The sequence below is a fragment of the Bos mutus genome, chromosome 2 (assembly GCF_027580195.1).
Source record: "Bos mutus isolate GX-2022 chromosome 2, NWIPB_WYAK_1.1, whole genome shotgun sequence".
Taxonomy (NCBI): domain Eukaryota; kingdom Metazoa; phylum Chordata; class Mammalia; order Artiodactyla; family Bovidae; genus Bos; species Bos mutus.
This window is the reverse complement of record NC_091618.1, coordinates 22,887,010-22,909,255: the sequence shown is the minus strand read 5'-3', so window position 1 is coordinate 22,909,255 and position 22,246 is coordinate 22,887,010. Positions and strand designations below refer to the sequence as shown.

The window sequence follows — 22,246 nt, the reverse complement described above, 5'->3', positions numbered from 1 at the left end:
CATCTTGGAATACCAACTTCACCCCCTGCCTCTTTCTTTTTCCTGACTTAAGAGACCTTAAAATATTGAATGGAAAGAGTTATCAAATTTACATTCACAGTTTGTCCTATATTTCTTTTTGTTTGTTATGACAGCAATCAGCAAATCTGTTCTGTCAAGAGTCACATGGTAAATATATAGGGGTCTGCGGGCCATGTAGTCTTTGTCTCAGCTTCTTAGCTCTGTCACCACAGCAGGAAAGCAGCCAAAGATAATCTTAAATGAATCAGTATATCTGTGTTTCAATAAAACTTTATTTACAAAAATAGGTGGCAGGCTGGGTTTTAAAGCACTCTCTCATAAATATGTTAGACACTGTCCTAAACTGTCACATACCCTCAAATTCAATTATTACACATTATTATACATCTTTGGGTGGATAATAAAAACTTTTTGTATTTATTTTCTATTAAAATAATAACATTCAATTATTTAAAAAATGCAGTAATTGAAAAGAGAAAGCAGAAACAATGTCCTGTAGTCCCACCATTTAAGGAACTTACAGCATTTTCTTTCTTCTTTCTTTCTTCATTTAGGTATTATTATAACTTGGTAAACAATTATTTTACTTTTTCGCTTAGTTCTGCATAAGCATTGCTGATGTCTTAGTAAACTGTTTTTCCTTGTTTCCAGTCAGATTAATCCTAACTTTTCATTATTGTTAACACTTTGGTCCTTGGGGGTTAAAATTTTATCCTCGTAAATTTATTTTCACCAATAGATTCTCAGTTACAATTACCGTATCAGAAAACATAAGCTGAGACTATATACTTTAAAAATTTCCAACTGGATACTCATTTCACTAACAAGGGACTATTTCAAGACTCATATTTATCAAACTTGATAATTCATCAAGGCAGTGAGAAAGTCACTTCCTAGGCAGGTTGATAAGTCCTGTGTCCCCAAGGAGGAGAAAGGGGCCTGGGGCTCTCGAGGAGGAGATAGGGGTCTGGAATCCTCAAGAGGACAAATGTCTTTTTTTTCCTCTACGTTTCTTAGTCTTGCTGCTGCTGCTAAGTCGCCTCAGTCATGCCCGACTCTTAGCGACCCCATGGACTGCAGCCCCCTGGCTCCCCCGTCCCTGGGATTCTCCAGGCAAGAACACTGGAGTGGGTTGCCATTTCCTTCTCCAACGCATGAAAGTGAAAAGTGAAAGTGAAGTCGCTCAGTTGTGCCCGACTCTTAGCGACCCCATGGACTGCAGCCTACCAGGCTCCTCCGTCCATTGGATTTTCCAGGCAAGAGTGGAGTGGGTTGCCATTGCCTTCTCCGTCCTTAGTCTTAGTCACATAAAACTTTTTTTTTCTTTAAGATGATTACACGACAAACAACTCAGTTTAAACTCTGTACTAAGGATTATATAACAACAATGTATCCTGCTTGAGGACAGTTTCTCCTTCCTGAAAACCTTCTGACTAATACTGGTATCTTAAAATGTATATTATGGGAGTGGCTCTGGTAAGATCTTTCTATTGTTAAATTCTAATCCTGTCATCTTAAAATGTAAATTGTGGGTGTGGGTCTGGTAAATTTTTACAACCTGGAGACATTCTTTTGATTTATTGTAATAACCAATTGAAAAAGTATATAATTTCCTTGCTAAGACTAGCGAGGAGGGCACTCTCTGTCCCCCTTCTCATGCCTATGTCAGAGGCTTTCTCTGTCCCTTTTGATACTTTAATAAAACTCTGCTACACAAAAGCTCTTGAGTGATCAAGCCTGGCCCCTGGTCCAGAAGCTAAATCTTTGGAGATCAGGAATCTGACATTGTTCACCTTAACCTATCAGCAGTGTGATTTTTGTTTCTTGAAAGTAACTGAAATCATTTATAAAAAGATCATGCATTACCTTGTTGGAGTCTGGATTTTTAATATAAGGTTCAGCACCACTTGCGATGTTTCCCATCAGTACTTTTTCAATTTTGGCCACTAAAACAATTTCAGAGTGTGGATTGCTTACAGAAAATATAGCCTGTATACAAAGAAAACAAATAATAAGCATTTAGGAAACCACAATGAAGACATATACAAAAGTCTACTTTTACAGTACAACTTTAGGGGAATTTTTATTTGGAAAACTACTCATCTTATGTAATCTATTGGTAAGAACAATGCAACAAACATCTTCCCTCCTATGAGAGATAAACAGAAGTGCAACCTGCTTTGGAAATTTTAGCCATTCTTCTGGAAATCCCTTGATGTGAGGTTCTCCTGATTGTCTGGGAGTGACAGTGTCTACGTTTCCATTTTCCACAGCCACAGATGCCCCTAAGAGCATCTGCCTGACAGCAGTGTGGTTTAGATCCACATGGAAATCGGCAGAAATCTTCCTGCTGTCTCTGAGGTCATAAAGTGCCACACTCACAAAAAAAGGCTCAATCTGTGGGAAGAAGAAAGAATTGGTGGTTTTGACATAAAACCATTACACAGACAATAGGCTCTTTAGTATAGCATTTAATAACACAATAGATAAAGTACTACTGAGAGAGTCAATTACTAGGCAGGTTGATAAGGAGTCTGGGGAAGAGACAGAGAGGAGGAGAGAGGGGTCTGGGGCTCTCAAGGAGGAGATAGGGGTCTAGAATTCTCAAGGAGGAGGAAAGGACAAATGTCTTTTTTTTCTCTACATTCCTTAGTCTTAGTCACATAAAACGTTTTTTTTTTTTTTTTTCTTTAAGCCAAGAACTGATGATTACACAACAAACTCAGTTTAAATTTTGTGCTGCTGCTAAGTCACTTCAGTCGTGTCCGACTCTAGGCAACCCCATAGACGGCAGCCCGCCAGGCTCCCCCGTCCCTGGGATTCTCCAGGCAAGAACACTGGAGTGGGTTGCCATTTCCTTCTCCAATGCATCAAAGTGAAAAGTGAAAGTGAAGTCGCTCAGACACGTCCGACCCTTAGCATGGACTGCAGCCTACCAGGCTCCTCTGTCCATGGGAATTTCCAGGCAAGAGTGCTGGAGTGGGGTGCCACTGCCTTCTCCGAAACTCTGTACTAAGGATTATATAAGAACAATGTACCCCGCTTGAGAACAGTTTCTCCTTTCTGAAAGTGAAGTTCAGTCGCTCAGTCGTGTCTGACTCTTTGCAACCCCATGGACTGCAGTGCACCAGGCTTCTCTGTCCATCACCAACTCCCAGAGTTTACTCAAACTCATGTCCATTGAGTCAGTGATGCTATCCAACGATCTCATACTCTGTCGACCTCTTTTCCTCCTGCTTTCAATCTTTCCTAGCATCAGGGTCTTTTCCAGTGAGTCAGTTCTTGCCATCAGGTGGCCAAAGTATTGGAGTTTCAGCTTCAGCATCAGTCCTTCCAATGAATATTCAGGACTGCTTGCCTTTAGGATGGACTGGTTGGGTCTCCTTGAAGTCTCTCAAGAGTCTTCTCCAACACCACAGTTCAAAAGCATCAATTCTTCATGCTCAGCTTTCTTTATAGTCCAACTCTCATATCCATACATGACTACTGGAAAAACCATAGCTTTGACTAGATGGACCTTTGCTGGCAAGGTAATGTCTCTGCTTTTTCATAGCTTTTCTTCCAAGGAGCAAGCATCTTTTAATTTCATGGCTGCAATCATCACCTGCAGTGATTTTGGAGCCCAAGAAAATAAAGTCTGTCACTGTTTCTCCATCTATTTGCTATGAAGTGATGGACCAGATGCCATGATCTTAGTTTTCTGAATGTTGAGTTTTAAGCCAAATTTTTCACTCTTCTCTTTCACTTTCATCAAGAGGCTCTTTAGTTCTTCTTTGCTTTCTGCCATAAGGGTGGTGTCATCTGCATATATGAGGTTATTGATATTTCTCCCAGCAATCTTGATTCCAGCTTGTGCTTCACCCAGCCCAGCGTTACTCATGATGTACTCTGCATATAAATTAAATAAGCAAGGTGACAATATACAGCCTTGATGTACTCCTTTCCCGATTTGGAACCAGTCCATTGTTCCATGTCCAGTTCTAACTGTTGCTTCCTGATATGCATACAGGTTTCTCCAGAGGCAGGTCAGGTGGTCTGGTATTCCCATCTCTTGAAGAATTTTCTACAGTTTGCTGTGATCCACACAATCAAAGGCTTTGGCATAGTCAATAAAGCAGAAATAGATGTTTTTTCTGGAACTCTTTTGCTTTTTTGATGATCCAACGGATGTTGGCAATTTGATCTGAACATCTGGAAGTTCATAGTTCACATACTGTTGAAGCCTGGCTTGAAGAATTTTGAGCATGACTTTATTAGCATGTGAGATGAGTGCAACTGTGTGGTAGTTTGAGCATTCTTTCTGAAAACCTTCTGACTAATCCTGATATCTTAGAATGTATACATTATGGGAGTGGGTCTGGTAAAATCTTTCTATTTTTAGTTCTAATCCTGTCTTCTTAAAATGTAAATTATGGGAGTGTGTCTAGTAAGATCTTTACAACCTTGAGACATTATTTTGATTTATTGTAATAACTAACTAAAAAAGTTATAATTCCCTCACTTAGACTAGCGAGGGGGACACACTCTGTCCACCTTCTGATGTCTATGTCAGAGGCTTTCTCTGTCCCTTTTTCATACTTTAATAAACTCTGCTACACAAAAGCTCTTGAGTGATCAAGCCTCGTCCCTGTTCCTGAAATTAAATCTTTGGAGATCACAAATCCGACACCATTCACTGTAAGCTATCATTACTATTTATATAGTATAATATTTCTATTTGTGTTATATGTAATACATAATACTATATATTACATATGTTATATATTCATTAAATATATTTTTCCTTACTTCTTTATTTTGGTTGAGTCATGCGTCATATGGGATCTTAGTTTCCTGACCAGGGGTCAAACTTGTGCCCCCTGCACTGGCAGTTTATTACATGTAATGTGCAAAATATAATATTTGTATAAAATCATATAATACACACACACATATTATATATATGTGTGTGTGTGTATAGACTCATGGATTGTTATTTTATTCAGTAAATTTCCATTGCTTACTATCATTATTTAGAGTGATACTCAAGTTGTCCTAGATTTGGCTAGAGGTACACCCTTCATTTGGAGAAGGCAATGGCACCCCACTCCAGTACTCTTGCCTGGAAAATCCCATGGACGGAGGAGCCTGGTGGGCTGCAGTCTATGGGGTCGCTGGGAGTCGGACACGACTGAGCGACTTCACTTTCACTTTTCACTTTCGTGCATTGGAGAAGGAAATGGCAACCCACTCCAGTGTTCTTGCCTGGAGAATCCCAGGGACGGGGGAGCCTGGTGGGCTGCCGTCTGTGGGGTTGCACAGAGTCGGACACGACTGAAGTGACTTAGCAGCAGCAGCACACCCTTCATTGTAGCTCCTATGTCTCTATGGCAGGTCTTCATCGTTTTTGGAATACCTCTTTCTATACCCAACAAGGTTTTTCGGGTTCATCTTTACTCTTCATGCCCCAGCCATTCCTCCAAAGACCCTTGGTTCCTGTGAATGAGGGTGACACTTTGAAATCAAGATCTGGGTGCTTGTTAGGCTCACTGTTTCTGGGACACACACCCACATACATGCTGCTGCTGCTGCTAAGTCGCTTCAGTCGTGTTCGACTCTGTGCGACCCCACAGATGGCAGCCCATGAGGCTCCCCCGTCCCTGGGATTCTCCAGGCAAGGACACTGGAGTGGGTTGCCATTACCTACATACACACAATATTCACAGCTATAATTGTAACTGAGCAGGACTCCATGGGGTCTTCCCAGGACAGGCCTTCCCCCATATCCTTTGCTTTAGCATCTTTCTGAAGTACCTAGATAATATTAATAGTTGTTGTTTAGTTACTCAGTCGTGTCCAACTCTTTGTGACCCCATGGATTGTAGCCTGCCAGGTTTCTCTGTCCTTGGGATTTCCTAGGAAGAACATTGGAGTAAGTTCCCATTTCCTTCTTCACGGCCTTCTCTGGTGGCTCAGATGGCAAAGCATGTGCCTAGAATGCAGGAGACCAGGGTTCGATCCCTGGGTCGGGAAGATTCCCCTGGAGAAGGAAATGGCACCCCACTCCAGTACTCTTGCCTGGAAAATCCCATGGATGGGGGAGCCTGGTAGGCTATGGGGTTGCAAAGAGTTGGACCTGACTGAGCCACTTCACTTTCTTTCTTTCTCCAGGGATCTTCCCGACCCAGAAATCAAACCGGTATCTCCTGCATTGGCAGGCGGATTCAGGATTCTTTTATCACTGAGTCACCTGGGAAGCCCTAGATAATAGTATTTCATGCAGATTTCCTGAGTTGTTTTGCAGATAGGAAACCCACCCCGCCTCCCCGCCCGCGCCACCCCAGCTAAAAAGCAAGAACTACTTGATGACCATGAGCACATAGCCCCAGGCCTCCTTGAGCCTAAAGATGAATAATGTTAACCCCTGTGACAGGACGCTGCTACCTCACCATCAGCCAATCAGAGAACTGTTCACAAGCTGGTCACATACCCTGAGATGCCCGTGTCATCTTCCCTTTAAAAATGTTTTGCTGAAACCTTTTGGAGAGCTAGAGGCTTTTTAGGGCATGAGCCAACCTGCCTCCTTGCATGGCCTTGCAATAACCTTTCTCTGCTCCAAGGTCCTATGTTTCAGTTTGTTTGGCCTCTTTCTGCTTCAGGCACATGAACTTGTGTTAACAATGATTTCTTTATCACTATCTGTATGTGAATATTTGCAAAAAACTCATGGGTTCGTACTGTAGCTCCATTTCCAGTCAAGATCCTCAAAGGTTCCTTCTAAGCTTTCCCTTTTTCATATTTGTAAATATTTCTTCCAGTAGCGAAAAACCTGACTCATCATTAATTACTTATTTCTTCAATCAGTTTACTTTTGGTTTCAAAGTAACCCATCTCCCAATCAGAGTAGCATCTGTGGCACCTCTGAGTCTCCATGTGGCTTTCTCCCCCAAATCATCTGGGGTTCTTGGGCTCACTCAGCTCCAAGCCTCAGTGCCACTGCCCCCTCGACCTCTTGCTACCATGCTAGGAAGGAAGAGGAAGATGTGACTAAAGGGAAAATGAGAAGGTAAAGGAAGATGGAAAGGGAAGGAAGAGTTTCTTATTTGAGTAAAGAAGTAGAAGTTTGGTAAAGAGGAGTTTATAAGGGCTTCCAGTAAGTGGAGTGACATGGGCAAAGTCACAAAGACATGAAAAAACACAGGTTTAGAGTGAGATCAGAGTGGAAACACAACATTAGGATGTGTTTGTAGAAAATACACTGGAGAAACATTAGGGAGGTACAACTAGAAGCCTTGGAAACTCATTGCGTGTGTGTGTGTGTGTTGGTTGGTTGGAGAGACGGTTCACAGGGGCATGAATTAAAGAAAATCCTTAGGTTTGGGACTATAGAAATTAATTGAATGACAATGCCATTCACTAATGCATAGGATGAAGATACAAAGATGAATTCTTCAGTACAGAAAGTCATTTGTAGGACATTCCAGGAGCAGTGGGGTATATGAGTGTTGAGTTCAATCAAGGAAATTGGGCTGGAGAGTAGAAAACGAAAGATTTGGGTGTGTCATGCTTTCCTGTGTCATGCTTTCCTGTTCAAGCATGAAATGAAAAAAAGAGAAAATCCTAGGAAATGGCAAAATGGCATCACAGGAAATACGAACATGCATGGGATAGAGGTGGGAGTAGGAAAACCAGTTTACAAAGAAGACTGGGGAGTGGTGAGGGATTTTTAAAAACAAGTTGATAAAAACATTTAATGCTGCCAGAGTATCACAGACACTGAAGGAGAAAGATTTAATAAAGAAATAATTTTCAACTAGAAAAATGTCAAATGCAACAGAATTTAAATAGGACAGAAATATAGATATGTAATTATATTCACATATATATGTACATATATACACATGAGTAATTATATGTATACATAAGTAAATACATGCATATGTAATTAACTATAGACTTCTTAAAATGTATATAATTATAAAAAGTTTTTAAAGTTTTGTTTATGCTACTTAATCTTGAACTGATGCCTCTCATCCACCAATATTTTGTGGATCAGTTCAGTTCAGTTCAGTCACTCAGTCGTGTCCGACTCTTTGTGACCCCATGAATCGCAGCACGCCAGGCCTCCCTGTCCATCACCATCTCCCGGAGTTCACTCAAACTCACGTCCATCGAGTCGGTGATGCCATCCAGCCATCTCATCCTCTATCATCCCCTCTTCCTCCTGCCCCCAATCCCTCCCAGCATCAGAGTCTTTTCCAATGAGTCAACTCTCTGCATGAGGTGCCCAAAGTACTGGAGTTTCAGCTTTAGCATCATTCCTTCCAAAGAAATCCCAGGGCTGATCTCCTTCAGAATGGACTGGTTGGATCTCCTTGCTGTCCAAGGGACTCTCAAGAGTCTTCTCCAACACCACAGTTCAAAAGCATCAATTCTTCAGTGCTCAGCTTTCTTCACAGTCCAACTCTCGCATCCATACATGACCACTGGAAAAACCATAGCCTTGACTAAATGGACCTTTGTTGGCAAAGTAATGTCTCTGCTTTTCAATATGCTGTCTAGGTTGGTCATAACTTTTCTTCCAAGGAGTAAGCGTCTTTTAATTTTATGGCTGCAGTCACCATCTGCAGTGATTTTGGAGCCCAAAAAGATAAAGTCTGATACTGTTTCTGCTGTTTCCCCATCTATTTCCCATGAAGTGATGGGACCAGATCCCATGATCTTCGTTTTCTGAATGTTGAGCTTTAAGCCAACTTTTTCACTCTCCTCTTTCACTTTCATCAAGAGGCTTTTTAGTTCCTCTTCACTTCCTGCCATGAGGGTGGTGCATTGTAGGTTATATACAAAAAACACATTGTGAGCAAGTTTATCACTATACAGACTCACTCATGCCATAGATTTTGCTGAATGTTTAATAAGTATCTTGTGTTCTTTGAAATGCAGGAATATGGCTAGCTTATAATAAGGGTATTAGTTTAATTCCTTAATATTAGCAATATTTGGCAGAGCCCTTGCTGTTAGAATTATACATATAAAATAAAATTCAACAAATTAAAAAAAAATAAGACAAAATGTAAAAGTTTCATATTTTACCAATTTAATTTAGAAAAACTCCTGGTTTGTGGTACTGGTAGTCTGCCAAGAGATGAAAAATACAAAATTAAATGAAATAATTCAGGTAGGAACCCAAAACACATTGAACGTCAAAGAAAAAAATCCTTATTATTATTATTTTGCAGATTGCCCCCCTTTGATTTTCACTTCTGTTTTGTTAATGGAAACAAATTACCTACTTTGATAATCAATCAAAAATAAAGCTCATATGGTGATTCACTTATTTCTTCCAATTTACCTTTTCAACTTAAATGTCACATCTTACTTTTTGAATCACTGGTTTTTCAATAAATATAGCAAAACACCTACAAAGCCCAATGAATCATCACAGGTTTCTTGCTTAAAATTCTGTACTTCTCTTTAAAAAAATTTAAGAACATGAAATTCTAAATGTACTTCTGCTGTAAAGCAGCTTCATTAGTTCAGATTTTTGGATCAATTTCTATTTTCAAAGAAATATTTTATACTCTAAAGCCATCAACTTGAAGTTGGTTTTCAATTGACTGACTGAAAAATTATATGCTGTCATATATTGTTTCCTCATCATGAAAAAGTTCTTTTGGGGAGTCTTTTTAAAAGCTCATTCATTAAATGCAACTGCATTGTTGTTGGCTCTTCAGCAACTTGGAGAAACATTTCAATTAGTTTAAAAGCATGTTCGCTGAGTTGAAAACAATGAGTTTAAAAATAGCGACATGAATAAATGAGTGTCACTGAATAATCGCAAAAAGATTTTTTAAAACAATGCCATTACATATAAAACTGAAGTTGAGTCCAGATGAGGCTGTTTTATCAGGTTTTTACATTGTTTATAAGCACTGAAATTATTCTTAAAAGTATTTTCTTAGTTGCTGTTTTAACATTTGTATCAATTACAAAATTAATTAAAAATGATATAAACAGAACACTTGAAAACAACTTTGGCCTGACAGATATGAAAGGGCTCCTGAAAGCTGCTCTTTGAATTGGACATATTCTCTTGTCCGAGACTGCGCCAAATACGAACATCTAGCTACTGAATATGGGCTTTAATATAAAGATAGGAATCCAACGGGCTCCCCAGGTGGCGCTAGTGGTAAAGAACCAGCCCTCTAATGCACAAGATTTAAGAGATGCGGGTTCGATCCCTGGGTTGGGAAGATCCCCTGGAGAAGGAAATGGCAACCCACTCCAGTATTACTGCCTGGAGAATCCCATGGACAGAGGAGCTTTGAGAGCTACAGTCCATAGGGTCGCAAAGAATGGGACACGACTGATATGACTTCACACGCACACATAGGAATCCACGTGGAGGGAGTCACATGTCCCTGGCACTGGAAAGAAAGCCCATTCTCTTTGATGTTTGTTTATAAATTTGAGTTTTTAATCACACTTAAGGATGTACTCGGAGAAGGCAATGGCACCCCACTCTAGTACTCTTGCCTAGAAAATCCCATGGATGGAGGAGCCTGGTGGACTGCAGTCCATGGAGTCGCTAGGAGTCGGACACAACTGAGCGACTTCACTTTCACTTTTCACTTTCATGCATTGGAGGAGGAAATGGCAACCCACTCCAGAATTCTTGCCTGGAGAATCCCAGGGACAGGGGAGCCTGGTGGGCTGCCATCTATGGGGTCGCACAGAGTCAGACACGACTGAAGCAACTTAGCAGCAGCAGCAAGGATGTACTGCAGCCATGAAATTAAAAGACGCTTACTCCTTGGAAGGAAAGTTATGACCAACCCAGATAGCATACTCAAAAGCAGAGACATTACTTTGCCAACAAAGGTTCGTCTAGTCAAGGCTATGGTTTTTCCTGTGATCACGTATGGATGTCAGAATTGGACTGTGAAGAAGGCTGAGCACTGAAGAATTGATGCTTTTGAACTGTGGTGTTGGAGAAGACTCTTGAGAGTCCCTTGGACAGCAAGGAGATCCAACCAGTCCATTCTGAAGGAGATCAGCCCTGGGATTTCTTTGGAAGGAATGATGCTAAAGCTGAAACTGCAGTACTTTGGGCACCTCATGCGAAGAGCTGACTCATTGGAAAAGACTCTGATGCTGGGAGGGATTGGGGGCAGGAGGAGAAGGGGACGACAGAGGATGAGATGGCTGGATGGCATCACTGACTCAACGGATGTGAGTCTGGGTGAACTCCGGGAGTTGGTGATGGACAGGGAGGCCTGGCATGCTGCAATTCATGGGGTCGCAAAGACTTGGACACAACTGAGCGACTGAACTGAAGGATGTACTTTGGCTTCCCTGGTGGCTTGGCAGTAAAGAACCTGCCTGCCAATGCAAAAGACTTGGGTTTGATCCCTGAGTTGGGAAGATCCCGTGGAGAAGGAAATGGCAATCCACTCCAGCATTATTGTCTGGGAAATCCCATGGACAGAGGAGCCTGGTGGGCTACAGTCCATGGGGTTGCAGAAGAGTCAGACATGACTTAGCAACTAAACAACAACAAGGATGTATTTGGTCAAAAAAAGAATTCATTTTTATTTAATAAAATGATTAAGTGATATTATGATTTAGGTTAAATTTTCCTGATATTTCTAAATAGCTTCAAGACTAAGTTTCTAGTTTTATTTTTTTAAATCCCAAGTGAAAGTATGTTCTGAATACTCCTCCTAACACTTTCACATAAAGGAACATTTTTCCTGCCATAGTCATCCTCCACGTGGCCACATCTACCATGCTCTTCTCTGGCTTCATGTTACTCAGCTTCTTAGCACCATTCCACACAGCTGACTCTCTTTTTTGGCCTCGTGAGTCAGTCTTTCCTGGTTTATCCCTACATCAACGACCATTCCTTCTGAGTTTTCTTTGGTCACTTCAGTATTCATTCATTTAATATTTCCTACATACACAGAAATTTCTCCATGATTCCCTGTAAGTCACTGCCTGGACTAGCCTTTCAGATTTATATCTCTGCTCATGCCATTCCCTTGAGTTCTAAACCTGTGTTTGAATCTGCCTAATGAACATCTTGACTTGGATATTGAATAGGCCAATTACACTTCACATGTCCATCATGTACTTTTTGGCCTGTATCCCCCAAATCTGCTCTTCCTCTAGTCTTATCCTCCTAGTAATGACACCCCTAGGCATATAAGGGTCTAAAGCAAAACTTAGAGACTCATCCTTGAGATTTTTCTTCTCCTTATCCTGAATATCCCATATATCCAAAAAATCTGTCAATTCAATTTACAAAACGTCAGTCAAACCCATCCATTGCTCGCCTTCCTCTTTGCCAGTCCTAGAGCAAGCCACACTGTGAACTGTAGTAATAAACTTGTTTTCCTTAGTCACCTCGTTTCTTTCAGTCCATTCCTCCAATGGGATGTTTTAAGAACACAAATTCTTAAATTAGAATTAAGAATTAGAATTAGATCAAACCATTTTAAAGTGCTTCAAACCCTAGGATCGCCTCCAATTACACTAAGGATAAATCCAAACTCTTCACTACAGTGTAGAAGACCCGATCTACTCTTATTCTGCGCTGTTTCTCCCACCCCATCTTGGTCTGCCCTTCCCTTCACTATCTCCTTTCAGTTCCTAGACTCTGCCAATGTTTACCAGTCTCAGGGAACTTCACACTTGTTCTTTCTTCTGCCTGGAACCTTTTGCCCTGACCTGATGTTTTCCCTTTCTCAACCTTGGTCTCTGTTCAAATGTCACCCTCTCAGAGAGGTCTCCTGCGGTCATCTTATCCTCAGTAGCCCTCCTCTCAGTTATTCTGTATCATATCTCTATATATTGATTTACTTTAAAGAACTCTGCACAGTGTGCAAGTTTCTTGTTAATTCATTTGTTTCCTTATTTACTTCGGTCTTTTCCCAAAGATTCTAATCTTCAAGAGGCCGGGGACTTGTTCATCTTGTTCCCTGCTGTTTCTCCAGTACTTAGAACAAGTCTGTGGCTTCCCTGATAGCTCAGTTGGTAAAGAATCTGCCTGCAATGTAGGAGACCCCAGTTCGATTCCTGGGTTGGGAAGATCTGTTGGAGAGGGGGAAAAGCGACCCACTCCAGTATTCTGGCTTGGAGAACTCCATGGACTGTATAGTCCATGGGGTTGCAAAGAGTCCTTGGAAGAAAAGCTATGACCAATCTAGACAGCATATTACAAAGCAGAGACCTTACTTTGCCGACAAAGGTCCATCTAGTCAAAGCTATGGTTTTTCCAGTAGTCATGTATGGATGTAAGAGCTGGACTATACAGAAAATTGAGCACCGAAGAATTGATGCTTTTAAACTGTGGTGTTGGAGAAGACTCTTGAGAGTCCCTTGGACTGCAAGGAGATCTAACCAGTCCATCCTAAAGGAGATCAGCCCTGAGTGTTCATTGGAAGGACTGATGCTGAAGCTGAAATTCCAATACTTTGGCCTCCTGGTGCGAAGAACTGACTCAATGCAAAAGACCCTGATGCTTAGAAAGACTGAAGGTGGGAGGAGAAGGGGTTGACAGAGGATGAGATGGTTGGATGGCATCACCAACTCGATCGACATGAGCTTGAGTAAACTCCAGGAGTTGGTGACGGCAGGGAGGCCTGGCGTGCTGCAGTCCATGGGGTCACATGGTAGTCAGACATGACTGAGCGACTGAACTGAACTGAACTAGAACAAGTCTAGCTCCATTAGGTGCACTGAACAAAGTATTTGCTCGAGAATGAATAAACTCAACTTTAACTACTTTCACTCTGTCACATACCTAGGGCAAGTTACAGTTTATAAAATATGAAGAAGCTTCATTTTGGGGGAAGATTCTTACTGGAAATACATTTAAGTTTTAGCTCATTTGTCAACAAGAATCTCATAGGTAACACTGAAAACATCAATATCTTGCATGCATCATATTTACAGATTCTCCTCATTAAACCTGAGGTCCACAGCACACACCATTACCCTGCTACTAGAATAGGAAGAAGGAGGCTCAGAGAAACATTAAGGTACCTGAAGACCCACGGGAAGCAGGTTACAGTCTTTCTGAAAGGGCTCACCCATTTGCCCGCTACTCACCATCAAACTAACAAGGCTTATTTTACTACATCATAAATAGAGAGGTGTACGGACTGTGTATACAATTTGCAGAAAAATGTCATACTGTTTCTATCTTCTAAAAGCAGATGTGGCTTGTATCATGGATTTGGAAATAAGTTCTTTAAGGTGAAAGATGAAAATTGAGGGATGATTTATTAGAAATAAGAACAGAATGCATTAAAAAAGAATGAAAAGGAACACACCAATATATTAACAATGATTTTTGATGTTAAGATTGAGTACTTTTTCTTTCTTTCTTTATAGTTCAACCTTTGACAATATTTATGCTATCAAAATGTGCCCTTCCCACCCATACATTCACAATTAGTATAGAACTGTCCCTTAGAATACTAAAAATGAACTCTCAAGAGAGCCCATTTAGTAAGAAGAGGAATCTTGTATTGATTTAATGAGTACAGTGATGTTTCCCAAATATCAGTGAAGCACCTTTCCCCCCTACCATTTACATGTATTATTTATTTAATATTTATATATTATTCTACTTGACTCACTATTTAGCCTTGTTGTAAGCAGCAGTAGCTATGAAATCACAGGGTTAATTTGTTCATTATAAATATTCTCTAATATACATTAAAATTAACATATGAACATTAAAAATGTGGATTTAAAAGCCATAAAGTTCCACCAGGAAGATACAAACTGGAAACTCTGAACTATTGGGCTGATTTAATGGAAAGAACCATAAAGCAGAGTCCCTTTGTTACTTCTTCTGTATGTTAAAAGGGAAATTTTGTGGCAGTATAATTGACAATTCTACTTCAGAACTTGTACACTTTAGTCAAGTGGAAAAATGCTGTCAATCATATTCCTTGGTACAATAGAGGGTGTGAACTCAGTGCCTGGAATCATCAGGAATAGAAAAGATTTTAACGAGGGTGGTGTGATGTTGGCTGAGGGTACAGGATGTATCAGAAGAGAAACTTACATTCGTTGTCGGATCATTTTCATTCTCTGTCACACATCCCTGAAGATTTAAGTTGAGAGCTTTGCAAATGATCATGATTCTCTTGGCGGCCTTCTCTTCAAATGGTTTGATCACAAACTCGGGTTCTAAAAGGTCTTTTTTCTGAAGTTTCAAGCTCTAAAAGAGTTTGGAAAGTTTTACTCAACATACACCCATCATAAGAAAAGAGTTTCTAAATTATAAACAGCAACTATACAAGTCAAGTTCACATCTGCTTAAAGAGAATTCCGACTTACATCTATATCTGGATCCAGTGAGAACAGATTTAGCCTCTCCATGTTTCGAGTTGCTTTGACAGTCTCTTCAGTTTCTGTGAGGTACTACAGAGGAAACAGTGTTAGTTCTTAGTTTCTACTTGGCTGGAAACCTACAGCCCAGCCCCACACACATGGCCAAGAAACAGTCCCTTAGTATTATCACTGTTTTAATATCATCCATCAACACTCTGCAATCTTACAGAAACATGCTTTTTGTTTTCTGACTGTTGTGTTTCTTAGTCTAAATCTTAAAGCATTTACATTTTTTCCATGAAAGCGATAAGTAAGAAGTAATTTGAGTTTATTTGCACAGAAAAATGTCAGCTTTATTACTTTCGTGAAGTCTGGGTGCAGGCTGTTTTCTGAAGAATCAGCTTCCTCTGGTGTGCTTTCACAAGTTACAGCATTATCCAGGGAATCTTGAAAAGATACATCAAGACCAGGTCATTAAATAATCTTCATGAATCACTCATTTTTAAAGCCTGTGACATATCGAAACTGGGTTAGACTCAAGAGCGATGAGGAATGGACACTGGTGAGAAGATACCTTCACTGTGCCCTGGCTCTAGTCCTCCACATAGTTGGAAAAACTGGGCCTGGAAATCGGATGTCCTGGTGATCATTTTGGGACACTCTTCATGACACCATCCTGGGCCCATAAGAACTCTGGACCCTTACAATACTACATTCATACTTGGGGTTGTCTTGTCTCACTTCATCAGTGTATACTAAAGCTTTCTTACATATGAAAATATTTTTGATAATTCTGACTCTCAGGCCATCAACATAAAACCTACATTCTAGCTTCAGTTAGTTAAACTCTCTAGGACTCTGGAAACATTAATATTCTAGTTGATGATGATTAAGTAAATCATGAGTGTAAAACACCTTCTACGGTATATAGCAGGAGTTAAAACCAACACTAATTTTCTTCTTCTTTATCCCATGACTCTCGTACATGATAGGCTACCAGAACTTAAAGACTCTTTGGGGGACCTCTCTGGTGGTTCAGTGGTTAAAAATCCTCCTTCCAATGCAGAGGATGTGGGTCAATCCCTGCTGGGGGAACTAAGATCCCACATGCCCTGGGGGAACTAAGTCTGAGTGTCATAACTAATATCCAATGCAGTCAAATAAATAAATTAACTAAAAAGATAAAGACTCTCTGGTTTTAATGTACCATGTATTGTGCAAAATGTCTTAGAACAGTTTTCCTTTGGGAGGAGTGACTGAGAATAAACTTGTCTTCCACATGACTATTAATATAAACCTGTTTTCCTCCTCTTCTTCTCACCATTTTTTCCCCTTTCTCTTGCTCTCTTCTCTTTGCCTAGAATGGCTTAGAGTCTGATGAAAGAACTGGGATGGGCAGAAGAAAAATTTTTTATCTTATAAAAATCTCTGATCTCATGCAAAATTTATGGAACTTTCACAACTTGCCTTATCTCCATGGGGTCAAAAGCACACATGAAAGATGCTTTTCAACTATAAGGAAAGGATGTATGTTTGCCATTACACAGTAATGTTCATTAATTAAATTTAATGGGATCCATAAAACACAGAATCTCTCCTCTAACATCCCATTAGACATGGTCATTTTTTAAAAATATTGCTGATCAATGATTCCCAATATCATTTGCTGGATGTCGGCCTCAAATCACTGCCAGTCAACTTAAAAATCATACCTCTGTGAGGTGACCCCCACTATTCAGTAAAAGTAAAGGTTTGGGGGGTGATTTCCTGGAGCAAATAGCTCAGGGTTGGATGAGCTAGACCTGACAGCTACCAGGGTTACTAGCAGCTAAAATGAACCAAATGCACAGGTCATAGTTGGCAAGGGAGGCGGGTAGTGTGCTCACCCAGCCCCAGATCTGTGAGCTCTGCACTCCTCCTGCCCTGAGGGGGCCCCTCAGGACTGATCTGCAGGATTCGGTTGAGGGTGTGGATCCATTCATCCATATCTGACTCAGTCTCAGCCGCCAACACAAAATAGGTCAGGTCATTCATTTTCAATTCAAAGGCATATTTTCTTAGCCTGTTATTCTGCAGCATAAAAAGAAAAAAATACCAACTAAGTCTTAGAGAGTGAGAGAGATTTTGTCATGGGGTTTTCCACACAAGGAGATGATGTCAAGGAGATTTTCCAAAACAGATAAAAGTTTAGATGGCTAAGAATTATTTTGGGCTTTCCAGGTGGTGCTAGTTGTAAAGAATCTGCCTGCCAATGAAGTAGACATAAGAGACATAGATTTGATCCCTGGGTGGGGACAGGTCTGGAGGGCTATAATCCATGGGATCACAAAGAGCTGGACATGACTGAGTACACCACATCTGCATCTACAAGAATTATTTTATTTGGTTTCTTTCAAGGATTTTTGGACAAAGAAGATATTTTAAGGTTTTTGTTGACTGGGTGAGCATGTGGGCTCAAACATTTCATCTTCAGGCCTGGGGGAAGTGTATTCTAAGCTTCTTTAAACAGTTGCTTTGAGTTGCTACCTTCACTTTCTCACCTTGTGTTCTGTCCACAATTCACTCCAGTTGTGATTTTGACCCCATCATATCCCAGAGGCTGCACTTGCCAAGGTCACCAACAAACTCTACGTTGCTGTACTACCCCAAGGGCTATACAATCTCTGTTAACCTTTCAGCAGAATTGACACAGTGGCTACTTCCTCCTTCATGAAACCCATCTCTCTCTGGTTCCCATGACTACACTCTATTTCAGTTTTCTTTCCTCCTGAATAGCAACCACTTTTCAGTCACCTCTATTGGCTCTTCCTTACCTTGTGACTTGTCATGCTAACCTCAGCTCTGCCTTAGACTCTTTTCTTCCTTATCTGGTCCAATGACTTTAAATGACATCCACATGCCAGGGGCTCCCAATTCCTTTCTCTGCCTCTGGCTTCTTCATCAACCTCCAGACTTTTGTCTTACTTGACATCTCTACTTGCATTTTGTGACCATGAGGTTTTATTCTAGTTTGCTGGATGTGTTCCCATCATAGACTTTGTTGCTGCCATAAAGGCCTGAAACAACCCTCCCATCCCACTCACCAGGTATGTATTTACATACATAACACCATGTTTGCCCTTCACGTACTTAGGTGACTTGTATTCACTCTTCAGATCTGAACTAAAATTATCCTTGCTCAATGAAACTTCCTCAGTTCCCCAGTTAGGACAATGTTCTTGTCTTCCAGGGTATGCACAAAAATTTGGGATTGCATGCTTATTCACTTTTATTTGTTTGCACAGCATATTCCTCCCTTCCAACTGCCTTCATGAGAGCTGGAGCACCACTATAGCCTTCACAGTGCCATCACACAGAAGGATTCAACAGTGCATTTAAAACAATTATTTCTTATGAATGGGACAGAAGAGGTTCCAATCTTGGGGAATGAATGAACAACTGAAGAAATACACTAACAAATGAAAAACAGAATTTTCTGTTGTGCAGAGAATTAAAGTGGTCTGATTTGATGAGTAACTACCTTAGATTAGACTTTCACAGAAGGTGAAATCTATAAAGAGAAGTTAGCTGTTTAAAGATCAAAGAAGCACAATTAAAGTAGTGGGAATACAAAAGCAGATTATTATAGTAGTTTATATACATTTCTGCCATGAGATTAGAAATATAAATGCAAAGTAGAAACTTCCCCGAATGATAACTAGAATTATGTAACCTGGGGTGGTTGAAAGAATTCCTGAAGATATTCTGTCTTCAAATCACTCCCAGGTAACTCTGATACAAGTATTCAATTCTTACCCACACTGTTCTAAAGCCTAAGAGCGCTCACAGCTGTAGTAAAGCAAGACTCTATACAATTAAAGTAAGTAAAATGCAAATAAGAGTAGAAATCGAAGATGAGAGTGGCACCATAGTGTGGGAGTACAACTTAAACATCAAGGTATAAACTCTTTCTGAGAACAAGATTGCTGTTTCTTGGAGGCAAAAGAGAATAATCTTTAATATACTTCTGGTAATCTTCTCTTCCTTTGGGATGCTCTGAGAACTTCCCAAAATAGCTTTCAACTTCCACAATAGCATGATTACTACTACAAACATGACACTTATTAAACATTTGCCGGCTATATATCTGGCCCTGTGTTGAGGAGTTTACAGTCATCATTTTTATTTAAATCTCATAACAACTCTATGAAAGACACTATTATCATTCCATTTAGCATATGAAAACACTGAGGCTTGGGGAGACAAATGAAAACCTGCTCGAAATACATGGACACCAAGTGGTGGAGACAGGAAGTAATCCTTTTATACTTTAATACCCCCTGAGACAACCCAGCACAAGGAAGATGTTCATTGGTTGCTGTTCTTCTTTGCCACCTGCTGGGCATTATCACACTCTAAAGGGGCAGCCATGCCTGGGGGTGCTGGTTTCTGAAAGTAGACACTGGGACAACATGCAAGCCTCAGGAAAAAGAAAAATTTGGGGACTGAAGAAGAAAAAAGAATTAGCTAAAAAACTAACTGATCCTCACTGTGGGGTTTAACAGCTCAAGTGGCACTTTCTAGACTCTGCCAAGGACAAGGGCTTTGCTCATATTCATGCTGCTAAGTCACGTCAGTCGTGTCCGACTCTGTGCGAGCCCAGAGATGGCAGCCCAACAGGCTCCCCCGTTCCTGGGATTCTCCAGGCAAGAACACTGGAGTGGGTTGCCATTTCCTTCTCCAATGCACGAAAGTGAAAAGTGAAAGTGAAGTCGCTCAGTCATGTCCGACTCTTCCCGACCCCATGGACTGCAGCCTACCAGGCTCCTCCATCCATGGGATTTTCCAGGCAAGAGTACTGGAGTGGGGTGCCATCGCCTTCTCTGGCTCATATTCATACTTTCCCATTATTGTCAATTATTATTATTTCTTTGCCCTGTAAGGATTCCCTTGCAGACTGGCATTTTCAATAGCCCATGAGCCCAGGGCGGAAGGTGACTAGTCATCCTCAGTGCAGTGACAGTGTTCATTCTTAAAAGGTTCTATCAGGTTTGTATTTTGTGCTGGGCAAAAACAGACAAGGTCTCTGCCCAGACAGGGGAGACAGGTGTTAACCAATTCATCATCCAAATGTGAAATTGGAAGGTAAATGTGCTTAACTTCTGTATGAATGTACTGAAGTAGAGGAATAAATAAACTGTGGAAAATTCTGAAAGAGATGGGAATACCAGACCACCTGACCTGCCTCTTGAGAAATCTGTATGCAGGTCAGGAAGCAACAGTTAGAACTGGACATGGAACAACAGACTGGTTCCAAATAGGAAAAGGAGTACGTCAAGGCTGTATATTATCACCCTACTTGTTTAACTTATATGCAGAGTACATCATGAGAAATGCTGGACTGGAAGAAACACAAGCTGGAATTAAGATTGCTGGGAGAGATATCAATAACCTCAGATATGCAGATGATACCATCCTTATGGCAGAAAGTGAAGAGGAACTAAAAAGCCTCTTGATGAAAGTGAAAGTGGAGAGTGAAAAAGTTGGCTTAAAGCTCAACATTCAGAAAACGAAGATCATGGCATCCCGTCCCATCACTTCATGGCAAATAGATGGGGAAACAGTGGAAACAGTGTCAGACTTTGTTTTTTTGGGCTCCAAAATCACTGCAGATGGTGACTGCAGCCATGAAATTAAAAGACGCTTACTCCTTGGAAGGAAAGTTATGTCCAACCTTGATAGCATATTGAAAAGCAGAGACATTACTTTGCCAACAAAGGTCCATCTAGTCAAGGCTATGGTTTTTCCAGTGGTCATGTATGGATGTGAGAGTTGGACTGTGAAGAAGGCTGAGGGCCGAAGAATTGATGCTTTTGAACTGTGGTGTTGGAGAAGACTCTTGAGAGTCCCTTGGACTGCAAGGAGATCCAACCAGTCCATTCTGAAGGAGATCAGCCCTGGGATTTCTTTGGAAGGAATGATGCTAAAGCTGAAACTCCAGTACTTTGGCCACCTCATGTGAAGAGTTGACTCTTTGAAAAGACTCTGATGCTGGGAGGATTGGGGCAGGAGGAGAATAGGGACAGAAGATGAGATGGCTGGATGGCATCACTGACTCGATGGACATGAGGCTGAGTGAACTCCAGGAGTTGGTGATGGACAGGGAGGCCTGGCGTGCTGCGATTCATGGGGTTGCAAAGAGTCGGACACGACTGAGCGACTGAACTGAATTGAGAGGAATAAAAATCAAGGTATAGACATTCTTTTTTGAGAACAGGATTGTTATTGCAGCATGAGAATTGCAACATGAAAATACTACTATTCTTACAGAACTCTCTGTGTTCTGTGAGAATACAGAAAAGATAACTTTTTGTGAGGAAAATGTACAGCTTTATATATATATATATATATATATATATATATATACACACATATATTTGTATAAATTCCTTTACTAAAGTTAAATTTATATAGAGTGAAATACACAAATCAAGCTTTTGACAAATGCATAAACTTATGTAATCCACACCCAGCTTTTTCAGATCATTTTGGCTTCAATGTAAACAGAATGGGGGGGGGCAGTGGCTGGAAAGGCAGTGACCCCAACATTTCCTATGCAAAGCAAACATCTGGGTAGTTTCTTTAAGAATGAAAATTCTTAGAAGCTATGCTGTCCTCAAGAGGGAGGGCCAGACCCCTTCACACACCCTCCCACACACTTCCCCGGGTGCTGAAGAAGGAGGTCCATAAAACCGCCTATGACCTGCACTGACAGAGAGGGTCTAAGGTCAAAGACAGTTGGCCGAGAGCAGGAATGAAAGACAGACGTGCGTCCCATGACAGTATCATACCTTCAAAACACCACGGGAACAGAATAGACCCTCAGGAAAGAATAGAAGTGCTCAGAGCAGATCTAAAG

The 22,246-nt window shown here is 40.8% G+C and overlaps 1 protein-coding gene across 7 annotated transcripts in view; it reads right to left on the bottom strand.

Annotated features, from left to right (window-relative positions):
- The window catches only part of DOCK10 (dedicator of cytokinesis 10), a 304,771-nt gene that overhangs the window by 97,586 nt on the left and 184,939 nt on the right, over positions 1-22,246 (bottom strand). For all 7 annotated transcript variants that reach the window (XM_070385816.1, XM_070385833.1, XM_070385802.1 and 4 more), the window contains exons 8-13: positions 17,235-17,418; positions 15,709-15,794; positions 15,355-15,438; positions 15,080-15,235; positions 2,197-2,418; positions 1,888-2,010 (exon numbers count right to left, since the gene is read on the bottom strand). In XM_070385816.1, the coding sequence (XP_070241917.1) occupies positions 1,888-2,010; positions 2,197-2,418; positions 15,080-15,235; positions 15,355-15,438; positions 15,709-15,794; positions 17,235-17,418 (855 nt within the window). The remainder of the gene's footprint in view (positions 1-1,887; positions 2,011-2,196; positions 2,419-15,079; positions 15,236-15,354; positions 15,439-15,708; positions 15,795-17,234; positions 17,419-22,246) is intronic.